This window comes from Mustela nigripes, chromosome 12 (assembly GCF_022355385.1).
Source record: "Mustela nigripes isolate SB6536 chromosome 12, MUSNIG.SB6536, whole genome shotgun sequence".
Lineage (NCBI taxonomy): Eukaryota > Metazoa > Chordata > Mammalia > Carnivora > Mustelidae > Mustela > Mustela nigripes.
In genome coordinates, this window is record NC_081568.1 from 84,343,734 (window position 1) to 84,356,522 (window position 12,789).

Below are 12,789 nucleotides of genomic sequence, written 5' to 3' on the forward strand. Positions count from 1 at the left end.
GAAGCATCTATTTAGGACTCAGCCTAGACTCCCTATATATGAGGGAAAGACCCAAACCAGCATAGTCAAGGCAGAAGAAACTGATCTGAGACTCAAAACACCACCCACAAAAGGCAAGACCAAACTTAAGGTATAATGTAACTAAGACAGGGGTATCTGGGTGGTTCAGTTGATAAAATATCTGTCTTCAGCTCAGGTCATGATCTCAGGGCCCTGGGATCCAGCCCCACATCAGGCTCCCTGCTCAGTGGGGAGCCTGCTTCTCCCTCTTCCTCTGCCCCTCCCCCTGCTTGTGAGCACACACACACTCTCTCTCCCTTTCTCTGTCAAATAAATAAATAAAATCTTTTTTAAAAAATAAAAAATAAATTTAAATTAAAAGTAAGACAAAAATGGCAACATTCTCTGCAGGAGCCTGAGTTAATACCACATAAAATCCACAACGTTTAGCACACGATTCAAGATTACTGGACACAAGGAAAACATTATTAATAGATGAAAACCCTAAGATGAATTAAGTATGGGAATTATCAGACAAAGGTGCTAAAGCATTCTAATAGAACATGCACACAGAATAGAAAAGAATATTCTTCATGAGGTAAAGAAAAAACATACTTGAATGAAAAGAGAAAATATCAGCAGAGGAATAAAAAAATAGGAACTGTTCTATATACAAAGATAATAGAAACTATAAAAATAAAACTGAATTAGAAGCCATACGGGGTGCCTTGGCTCAGTGGGTTAGGGCCTCTGACTTCAGCTCAAGTCATGATCCCAGAGTCCTGGGATTGGGCCCTGCATTGGGCTCTCTGCTCAGCAGGGAGCCTGCTTCCCCGCCCCCGCCCCTGCCTGCCTCTCTGCCTACTAATGATCTCTGTCTGTCAAATAAATAAATAAATAATCTTAAAAAATAATAATAATAAGAAGAAACCATATGAACAGTAAAGTGGAGGGGCACCTGAGTGGCTCAGTGGGTTAAGTCTCTGCCTTCGGCTCTGGTCATGATCCCAGGATCCTAGGATGGAGCCCCATCCCAGCATTGGGCTCTCTGCTCAGCAGGAAGCCTGCTTCCTCCTCTCTCCCTGCCTGCCTCTCTACCTGCTTGTGATCTCTGTCTGTTAAATAAATAAATAAAATCTTAAAAAAAATAATAAACAGTAAAGTGGAAATTTTGAAACTGAAAATTACAATATCTGAAAAATCTTCTGGATGGGCTCAGTTGCAGAATGGAAATGACAGAGGAGTCACTGAATTTGAATATCAATCAACAGAAATTATCTTATCTGAAGAACATGTAGAAAAAATTGAAAAAGAAATGAGCAAACTTCAGGGACCTTTGGAATAATATCCAAAGATCTCATATGTGTAATTAGATTCAGGTCTTGAAGCAAAAGAATAAGTCTTCAAATTACCTTAGAACTCTCACCAGAAACTATGGAGGCCAGAAGTCCTTATAATATCTTTAAAATGCTGACAGAAAAAATCTAGTGACCCAGAATTCTACATGCACCAAAAATATCATAAAACAGAATATAAAAAGTGTACCAGAAGTCTTAACAACTGACCTGATCTGAAAGATGCTAACAGAAGCTTTCAGGCTAAAGAAAATTATATGAGAGGGAAATCTGGATCATCAGGAATGAAAGAGAAGCATGGAATTGCTATATATTTGGATAAATATGAAGACAGTTTTTCTTCTTTCATTTAAAATACATAAATGTATGGCTTCTTGGAGTAAAATTTATAACAATGGTAGAGTTTTCAATGTACGTAGATGTAAAATATATGACAACTGCCATAACCTAAAAAAAGTTAAGGGGGTTAAGGGGACCTGGGTGACTACAAAATTTGCATCTACCTACCTATTTGCCAGTCCCCCACTGTATCCTCTCCATTGCCATTATCATTAATTACCAACAGCCTGCCCTTGCTCACGTTGTTAACATTGCTAAAAATGCTCCATCTTCTCTCCCCCATCCCTCCAAAACCTACCCATTTTTCAAGACCCAGCTCAAAGCTCAATATCTCCACAAAGTCTTTTCAGAAAAAGATGCAAAGATCACTGAACTACTTATAATCATTATAGCTCCTTTTACTCCACAATTCATTACTTCTATTCTATACTAACATGTTGGTAGAAGTTCCATCGAGTTAGTCCTGTCTTCCCAGGGGACCTGGGTGGCTCAGTTGGTTGAGTGTCTGCCTTCAGTTTGGGTCATGATCTCAGGGTCCCAGGATCCAGCCCCACACCAGGTTCCCTGCCCAGAAGGGAGTCTGCCTTCTCCTCCCTCTCCCTCTGGTCCTCCTTCTGCTCATGTTATCTCTCTCACTCACTCTCTCTCTCAAATAATTAAAATATTTAAAAAAAAAAAAGTCCTTTCCTCCCAACTAGATTATAAATAACAAGAAGACCCAATGTGGTTGTTTGACTGATTAGATTTATCCATGTTTAAAATATATGTCTAAGAATAGGCTCCCATTCTCACAGTTCATTCTAATATAGTAAAAAAAAAAAAAAAAGTCTATTTCTCATATCCCACCAACACCAAAAATACCCATTCCACACATGAAATCTGCACAAGGAAAAGCCAAACTACATTAACTATATTTGGGTAGTAGAGCTTTGGGACATGAAGAATCCAGTGACCCTTCCAGAAGCAAATTTCAAGTTTATGCTACAGTACAGGATACATTTTGTCACTCCAACTTTTCAATTCATGGTCTAAACAATAACTTACAATAGTCATTTCGAAGACCAGTAAGATGAATCTTCACTTCTGGTTGGAGTATGGAATAGTCTAGATTCTTGAATCTTTTAAGATAGAAGGATTCATCTCTGACTCCATCTCTGCAGCCTATAAAGAACAAACAGTTCCATGTATCTTTATGATCCCATAAGCATAGTATCCATGCAGGTATTAAGACATAACAAAGTGAAAAAGAAAGTAGTCATCATAATAAAACTGAATTACAAGTTGCAGGAGAAGGGAAGGAGAACAAATTCTTCAGTATTAATTTAAACAGAAATTTAAAAAATAATTCATGGCAATTTTTAATAAAAAAACACATGAGTGCCAGACCTAAGTGTAATATAACTTGTGGGAAGCACACAGAAACACTATAGTATCCTGAATATTTATTTATTCTGTCACTTGAGATCTTAAAATCACAATAATTTTTGCGTATCCATTTGTCTAGCACATCAACAATTAGCTGAGAGACATAAGCCTTACTCTGAGTCTTTGTCAGTAGTTATCTATTGATTCATTTATTTTGACTCTTTGTCTCACTGTTTCTGAACCAGAGCACACAGGTATTTCTGGCTAGTTTTACCCATAATGATCTGAGGTCAGGGTCCTATCTTGGGTTCAGTTTTAGTTCTTTTTAAGGACCCACATAAGTTTAAACCACAGGCCACCAACGTTTCATCGGTCCCACCACTTGGCTTGTGATCAAACTGAGAACAACATAAATTGATAAACACTGAGCCCACCCAGGTAATTTGTGGTCTTTACAACCACATGCCTTCTGATAAAAGGCCTAAGAGCTTCACAACGCTATACCAAGTAGATCATTACTGCCTTGGTGTTAGCCACAAAGACCTGCATTTGTGTGCAAAACTTAAAGTTTACTAGAAACACTCAAGCACCTCCAATAAAGGTTTTTAAAAAAATAAGTACAAGCTTCCAGTTACAAACTAAGTAATAGGGATGTAATGTAAAACATAGCAATTCTAGTTAGTAATACTGGACTGCATATTTGAAAATTAGTAAGAGTAGATCGTAAAACTTCTCACCACAAGAAAAAAAATTCTGTAACAATGAATGGTGATGAATGTTAACTGGACTTACTGTGGTGATCATTTTGCAATATATACAAATATCAAATCATTGTTTTACTCCTGAAGCTGATGCTGATGGGCTTTGAACAGCATGGGTTTGAACCACATGGGTCCACTTACATGTGGATTTTTTTTTAAGATTTTATTTATTTATTTGACAGAGATCACAAGTAGGCAGAGAGGCAGGCAGAGAGAGAGGGGAAGCAGGCTCCCCGCTTAGCAGAGAACCCAATGCGGGACTCGATCCCAGGACCCTGGGATCATGACCTGAGCCGAAGGCAGAGGCTTAACCCACTGAGCCACGCAGGCACCCACATGTGGATTTTTTAAATAAATACCCCACAGCACTGTAAATGTATCTTCTCTTCCTTATAATTTGCCTAATAACATTTTTTTCTAGTTTAGCTTGTTTTAAGAATATAGTATATAATACATATGAGATACAAAATATGTGTTAATTGACTGTTTATCTTATTGTTAAGACCTCCAGTCAACAGTAGGCTATGAGCAGTTAAGTTTTGGGGGAGTCAAAGTTAGATACAGATTTTCACCCATGTGAGGGGTTACCTTTTGGAAATGTGATCTAAGTAGACTGAAAGAGGTGAATGAAACAGGACAACTAAGTTCTTACCCACTATGCTAGAAAGTTACGATAAAGTCTAAAATATCAAGAAAGAGCAGTTTACAAAGACTGCTTAGCAAATAGATGCAGGGCGCCTGGGTGGCTCAGTTGGTCAAGCAACTGCCTTCAGCTCAGGTCATGATCCTTGTGTCCCGGAATCGAGTCCCGCGTCCTGCTCCCTGCTCAGCAGGAGGTCTGTTTCTCCCTCTGGCTCTCCCCCTCTCATGCTTGCTCTCTCTCTTTCTCTCTCTCAAATAAATAAATAAAATCTTAAAAAAAAAAAAAAGAAAATGGATGTAAATAGTAGTGGGAAGAGCTGGAAGAGCTAAAGGTCATTGCCTTTAGGAAATGAGACTTGGGGATGGGACAGGCAAGGCAGAGAATTAGGAGAATTATTGAAATTTTATAATTATATTGATTAGTCTAATAAATATAACATATTCTAATAACATACTCTAAGGTAAGGAAGAAATAAAGGAGGCAGGGAGAGAGAAGGGTAGGAGGGTAGATAAGAAGAACAAACAGAAAATCTTTGGCCCATACCTTTCCAGGCACACTGGGATTGTTCACAGAGCTGCATTTGCCCACTAAGCCACCGAGCCACCTTCTGGGTCGAAAATAGCTGGTTTAGGCATTTCTGAAAGCAAGCAAAGAAATACTTCTCTAGAAATGTGCATATACACCTCACATGTTATGCATGATAGAGTGTTAAAACTGATAATTTGCTAGGAAGTTCGAGGTTTCCACATTAGCACACCGAAGGCTACGACTGGTGTTATTTACTACCTAACCACTGTGTAGTGAACACAGTGCTGAGCATTCGCCTGTATCGTTTCTAATCTCCCCGGCAACTCCATAGGCAAGTATTCCTCAGCTAGAATAAAATCTTCTTTCAGTCTTCTAACCGAAAAATCCTTTTAGCCCACAAACCAGCTAAAGGCCAGTGATAGCATCAAAGCCTGCAAGAACTGAAATGTTATGATAGTTCTAGTACAGAGTGAAATTGAAAGACCTCCCCAAGACAACAAAATTGAACATTAGTAAGGCTAATTTTTTTTTAAGATTTTATTTATTTATTTGACAGACAGAGATCACAAGTAGGCAGAGAGGCAGGCAGAGAGAGAGGAGGAAGCAGGCTCCCTGCTGAGCAGAGAGCCCGATGCAGGACTCGATCCCAGGACCCCGAGACCACAACCCAAGCCGAAGGCAGCGGCTTAACCCACTGAGCCACCCAGGCGCCCCAGTAAGGCTAATTTTTAAGGAAGGTTTCTTTCAAGGGGGCCTCTCAGCATTCAACCTAGAGGTGTTCTTTTACTCTGTTACGTAGATTTTTCTCTGGGACTTAGTTTTCTTCATCTGTAGTATGTCAGGATTGAACTCATCATTTTAAAGATCCTTTTCCATTAACACCTTTTCCTATTAGAACATCAAATCACAGAGATCTTAAATAACTTGTCTCAGTTTCCATGAATAAAAATATCAGATGATTGCTGTCTCTTTGGGCCAGTATATAAAAAGCAATTCTGACATTCTTACACCCAACTTCAACCAAAAACAGATAAGAAAATTAGTAGTGGGTGCCTGGGTGGCTCAGTTGTTAAGCATCTGCCTTCGGCTCAGGTCATGATCCCAGAGTCCTGGGATCGAGGCCCACGTCAGGCTCTCGGCTCCACTGAAGCCTGCTTCTCCTTCTCCTGCCGCCCACCCCACACCCGCTTGTGTCCTCTGTCTGTCTCTCTGTCTCTCTGTGTCAAATAAATAAAATCTTTTTTAAAAAAAGAAAAGAGGGGCACCTGGGTGGCTCAGGGGGTTAAGCCTCTGCCTTTGGCTCAGGTCATGATCTCAGGGTCCTGGGATCAAGCCCCACATGGGGCGCTCTGCTCAGCAGGGAGACTGCTTCCCCCCTCTCTCTCTGCCTGCCTCTCTGCCTACTTGTGATCTCTCTCTCTGTCAAAGAAATAAATAAAAAATATATTAAAAAAATAATAATAAATAAAATTTAAAAAGAAAAGAAAAGAAAATTAGTAGGAAGTGTAAAGAAACTTACTGGAATTTTCTAAAAACATTTTAATGAACAGTTAAAGTAGAGACAATTCCTTATTTTCTCCATGATAATTTATCTGATTATTCATGTAAAACAATCATTGGATCACCATAATTTTTACATAAGTCTCTCTTACTGGCATCGTTTTGAGATTTTGGTTTTCTTCCCAGATATTACATCATTGCCAGTCAGTGAATAGTGAATTTTTAAGTATTCAAATTAGAACAATCAAGTATAAAACAGGGTTTCCCATTTTTAGCACCACTGGCACTTGGCAGCAGATAATTCATTATTGTGGGAGCTGTTCTGTGCATTATAGGACGTTTAGCAATATCTCAGACTGTCTACTAGAGGCCTTCCCCTAGGTTGCGATGAATAAAAATGTCTTCAGACATTGTCAGAGGAGCCCTGGGGATGAAAATCATACCCAACTGAGAACAGCTAATATAAAATAACATCCCTAAAATCAGTGTAACTCTTCATAGAGTCCCCTCTTCAGAATCCCATAGTTCCCACAAAGTTGACTGAGGCACTGCCCAGACAGGGCACTTCTGTCCCACGCACCCAAGGGTGCTCTTCCCTCAGTAAGAGCTACTTAATACTTTAAGGAACAGGTTGGCATAGAGCTGACTGTATATAATAACTGTGAGCATCACCAGAGCTATCCTGATCCTTGTCATAGAAATACCCTCCATGTGACCTCTGAGGACCACTCGAAGACACACATTTCCTGTCATTGTGAGAGACCTCACGATGCATCTGCACCACTCCTGATGCCATCTGACTTCTAACTGGTCAGGATAACAAATGCTTGATATGAAGTATTGAAATGGTTTCCATTATCACCTTCCCAACTTCTTCAGTGACACTGGGACTCTCATGAAGTTGTGAGGGCAAAGCAGTAAAAACTGCAGTCTGCAAGACGTAGAGTGTGGAAAAGCTGCGGTGCTAATAACCTGGCCTGGGCGTAAGGTCAACCTGCACCAATGATATAGAACTTCCTGGCCATCTGCACCTCCAAACCCTTAACCAACAAGAAAGCACTCGGCAAAAGACCCGCCGCCCTAAGATGTTTGTTTTCAATTGGCATATTCACAATATTGTTCCTCTAGCAAGATATACATGCCAAACACCGGAAGCACATACTAAATGAGTAACTTTGCCCAAAATGAGAATTTATGACTTTCCTAGTTTAAAGTTCTAAATGAAACCGTGATTCCTTCAGAAGGTCTTCACTGGGTTTGATAAATCTGAAAACATGCTAGTGATATTTAATGTATCAAAGATTTAGATCAGACTCCTCTAAGATCTTAGAACCATAGTAAATAAGATACTTAAAGGAACTAAATTAACTTGGTCAAGACACAAAAACACAACAATAACAATAACTTAAGGGGAATTTTTAAAAGACCATCTTATAGGGACCCCTGGCTCAGTTGGTTAAGTGTCTGACTCTTGATTTCCATTCAGATCATGATCTTGGGGTCCTGGGATGGATCCCCACCTAGAGTCCTGCCTCGAGTTCCACAGGCTCTGTGTTTGGTGGGGAGTCTGCTTGGGATTCTAGCTCTCCCTCTCCCTCTGCCCCTCATCCCACTAGCACTTTATCTCTCCCTAAAATAAATAAATAGTAAGTCTTTAAGGAAAAAAAAAAAAGACCATCTTACAGAGAAAGAATTTAACTTATCTTGAGAGACCCAGGGGTGGGGGGCAGATCAAGTCACCGAATAGTTGGAAATGATTATATAAAAAAATTTTGGGCTGTAGGGGTGCATACCATAATATGTATAATTTCATTATATTTTTAATCTTTCCATCTTTAGAAAAATATTTAATTCAAGTATAATTAACATACAGTTTTATAAGAGTTTCAGATGTACAATAGGATGATTCGGCAATTCTATACATTAAACAATGCTCAACACTGTGAATTTTCTGTAACTTTCTTTGGATTTTTTGATGGTTTTCTTCACTGTGCAAAAGCTTTTTATTTTGGTATAGTCCCAGTAATTTGACTTTGCTTTTGTTTCCCTTGCCAAAGGAGGGACTATATTTTAAAAAATGTTTCTACAGCTGATGTCAAAGAGATTACTGCCTATGTTTTCTTCTAGGAATTTTATGGTTTCAGAGATCACACTTAATGGGTCTTTAACCCATTTTGTGATTCTTCTGTGTATGGTGTTCAAAAGTGGTCCAGTTTGCTTTTTCTGCATGTAGCTGTCCAGTTTTCCCAACACCCTTTGTTGAAAGAGTTTTCTTTCTCCCATTGCATATTCTTACCTCCTCTGTAGTTCTATACAAATTTTAAGATTGTTCTAGCTCTATGAAAAATGCTATTGATCTTTTGATAGGGGTTGCATTAAATCTGGAAATTGCTATGGGTAGTACAGACATTTGACAAGATTTGTTCTTTCAATCCATCAGCATGGAATATCTTTTTATTTGTTTGTGTTTAAATTCTTTCATCAGTGCTTTATACTTTTCAAAGTACAGGCCTTTTACCTCCTTGGTTAAGTTTATTCCTAGGTATCTTACTGTTTGGGGTACAACTATAAATGGGATTGTTTAATTTCTCTTTCTCATATATATAATGCAACAGATACCTGTATACTTATTTTGTATACTGCTTCTTTACTTAATTCATTTATTATCAGTTCTGTAGTCTTTTTTTTTTTTTTAGATTATTTATTTATTTATTTATTTGACAGAGAGAAATCACAAGTAGATGGAGAGGCAGGCAGAGAGAGAGAGAGGGAAGCAGGCTCCCTGCCGAGCAGAGAGCCCAGTGCGGGACTCGATCCCAGGATCCTGAGATCACGACCTGAGCCGAAGGCAGCGGCTTAACCCACTGAGCCACCCAGGTGCCCCTCTAGTCTTTTTTTAATCTTCTTTTTTTTCAAATGAACATATAATGTATTATTTGCCCCAGGGTACAGGTCTGTGAATCATCGGGCTTACACATTTCACAGCCCTCACCATAGCACATACCACCCCCTCCAGTGTACATACTCTAACCACCCTATCCCTACCCCCCACCCCTCAGCAACCCTCAGTTTGTTTCATAAGTTAAGAGTCTCTTATGGTTTGTCTCCCTCCTGATCCCATCTTGTTCTGGTAGTCTTTTGATGGAGTCTTTAGGGTTTTCTTTATAATATCATGTCATCTGAATCTTCACCTTTTTTATGTTTCATTTCCATTTTTTTTGATTGATACTAACTAAATTTGTATATTTGTTGGGTATTAATTTCTTTTTAACAAAGTGCCGCTATTCATGTCCATAACTCATTTTTCCTGTCAAGAACCCATCATTTTCTTCCTGATTTGTAAGAGCAGCTGAGCCAGTTCCTTCCTCACATTTGGGACCCATTTGTCAGAGCTTCTCAGGATATGAGATGTCAGTTTTCTCCCTTTACCTACCCGGCCTTTTGAGGCAACGGTTTCATTCCAGTCTCTGTCCGTCGCATGAGCTTCCTTGCAAAAATGGAAAGAGTTACTTGTTTCGAAAATCCCTTTGATGGGTATCTGGAGTGGTTCTTGGTAGGATCCTGCAAGAAAGACATTTAGCTTTTAATTTGTTTTTAAAAAAGATAATCACTTAGGTTGGTGACCAATCCATTATGTCTTTCACAATAGAAAGTGAAGCCACAGACCCCCATCTCTCCAAAATCCTGGCAGAGGTGGGAAAAGAAAAAGGGTCAGCACAGGGCCTGATCCAGAATGCCAAGGTCATAAGTGAACACTGCCTCAGCGGCCTCTGTAGGAAATGCCAAGATAAAGACCTGACTCCCACCACAGCCGCAGCAGAAATGCTTTGTCTCTGCTCGGAAAGAACATATTCGCACATTTGAAGAATAGATACAAACAGTTCCCTAGTTTAAGATGATGGAGGAAAGGTGTCTGGTCTGCCCAGGCTAAGCTCCTCCTGCCGGGAAATCATTGTCGGGTGCTTACTTCCCTAATCATTGGCATCTACTCTACGATCATGAGCAAATCACTTTGCCTCCCCCGCTCCCTTTTATAGAAAGATGCTGTAAGTATAATTTGAGATGACGTCAGTGAGATACTTTCTAAATTAAAGTAATAATAGTCAATGTTATTTGTATCATTATTATTCATACTGTTTCTCTTCTCAAGACTGAGAAAGCCCTTTACCAGACTTTTAACTGTACAGAAAACCCTGTCCTGTCACCCTCTAAAGCTGTCTCTTTTATGTCCATTCATACCACTTGTTCTGCAGAGGGTCCAAGGGACCACTGAAAAATCTTATATACATAATTATAATCTTTACAAAAGAAATCATATACCAGTACAAATCTCAGAAATCATCTAAAACTCTGCATATTGTCTTTTGGTTTTGTTTCATTTCCCACTCCTCTCCCCCACCACCTTGAAAATTTCTTATTCAAAGGAAGAAAAGGAAAGCACTTGATGAATGCGATACTAGATAGTTCTACAAGACAGAGTCTCTCAGGAATATCTATTTCATTAACATTTTTTAAATAGCCTCTGAAATTTCTATTACCTCACCTAGAATCAAAGTCTCTTTCTCAGGCGTTATCTTCAGCACGGATCCAGAATCTTCTGGGAGGTAAGTGGTAGAAAGCTCTTCCCCAAAGGAACAGGCTGCCAGATCCCTGGTTTGGCTTTGCCGCCATCTAGTGGTAATTGGGCTACTGGCAATGGGACCCTCCACTGACAGCCTCTTCACAAAGTTGCTCTTGAAGCTAGAATATGTGGGCTTAACTTCATCAAACACCTATTTAACAACAACAACAACAACAAAAAAGGCTGTAATTTATAGGAGCCTCAATGATGCAAAAGTAGGGATTCCTTAAAGGAGAATTATAAACAACTCATCTAGGACAAAACAAACTATATATAAGATTTTAATTTTGTGACCTGAGAACATTATTTTATATTTATAAATATATACGTGTGTGTGCATGTGTATACTTAGAGCCTCTGTTTAAGGGTCTGAAGACATATAAAAGCAGCTTAGGAAATAATTATGTTTACAGTTATTACAATTACACATCAATATAAAATACGAAGTTAAAATAACCCTATATATTGAACTGACAAAATTTTTATATAAAATCACAAAATTGCAAATCTGGAAATAAACAGCAATTTTCTAGTTCAAACTTTCATTTCACAGATGAGAGAACTGAGGCCTAATTTGCTCAACATTCATCTCATTCCCACCAAGAAACCCCAGGAGTTTGGTATTTCCAGATCCTATAATGGTGAAACACGCCATGTTATCTACATGAAATTCAAATGCAAATGACAAACTGGAAGTATATTTTTACTTTTTTATTTATTTTTAAAATATATTATTTACTTATTTGGCAAGAAGAGAGACCAAGAGCACAAGCAGAGGGAGAAGCATGTTTCCTGCTGAGCAAGGAGCCAATGCAGGACTGGATCCCAGTAGCCTGGGATCATGACCTAAACCCAAGGCAGACGGCTAACCTACTAAACCACCCAGACACCCCTCATTGTCTGGGATTAGGTTAAACCTTAACCAACTAAGCCACCCAGGCACTGCAGAAGTATATTCTTAATAAAATGCCAGGCATGTTAGATTTGTGTAATGTCCTATTGTGTAATGGACTATTTGTGTAAAGGACTCTTAGAGAAAGTTAGACAAATTTGCAAGCCAAATAGAAAAAAATAGGGCATAAGACCTAAAAAGACAATTCACAAAAGAATATAAATGCCCCCAAAATATTCAACCTCACTAGTAATCAAAAAAATGCTAATTTAAAACAATAACAAGATGCTAGCAATGATTTTCTTTTTTAATAACAAGCCCCAAGAGTGAAGGTTCCAGAAACAAACACTGGCATACATTGCTGGTGGAGCATAAATTAGTATTTGGAAAAGACAATTTGGCAACATGTGTCAAAAGCCTTCAAATATGTGTATAATCTCTACTAACCCAGAAACATCACCACTAAAAATGTAAGGAAGAAATTTAAAAAATGAGCAAATATCAGTAAAACCAAAATCTATTGAGTGCTTGCCACAATATGAACCCATATGTTAAAGAGATCTAAACACATTCCTATTTAATCTTCAGAAACACCTGTAAAGCAGGTCTGTTATTTATTCCCCTTCTACCAATGAAGAAACTGAGGTTTAGAGGGTAAGTGAATTGCTTAAACCCACACAGTGAGTCAGTGGAGATGCTATACCCTAATCTCCGCTGTCTGATTCCATGGTCCACCCTTCCAGCAGGGAATAGGCAGTGGTTACTGCAGTGTGTATGGTTAGAGG

General features: G+C 38.9%; 1 protein-coding gene across 1 annotated transcript in view; it reads right to left on the reverse strand.

Annotated features, from left to right (window-relative positions):
- The window catches only part of CDC20B (cell division cycle 20B), a 43,558-nt gene that overhangs the window by 13,754 nt on the left and 17,015 nt on the right, over positions 1-12,789 (reverse strand). Inside the window, exons 3-6 of the mRNA XM_059416373.1 lie at positions 11,035-11,263; positions 9,925-10,052; positions 5,007-5,100; positions 2,739-2,855 (exon numbers count right to left, since the gene is read on the reverse strand). Coding sequence (XP_059272356.1) covers positions 2,739-2,855; positions 5,007-5,100; positions 9,925-10,052; positions 11,035-11,263 — 568 coding nt within the window. The remainder of the gene's footprint in view (positions 1-2,738; positions 2,856-5,006; positions 5,101-9,924; positions 10,053-11,034; positions 11,264-12,789) is intronic.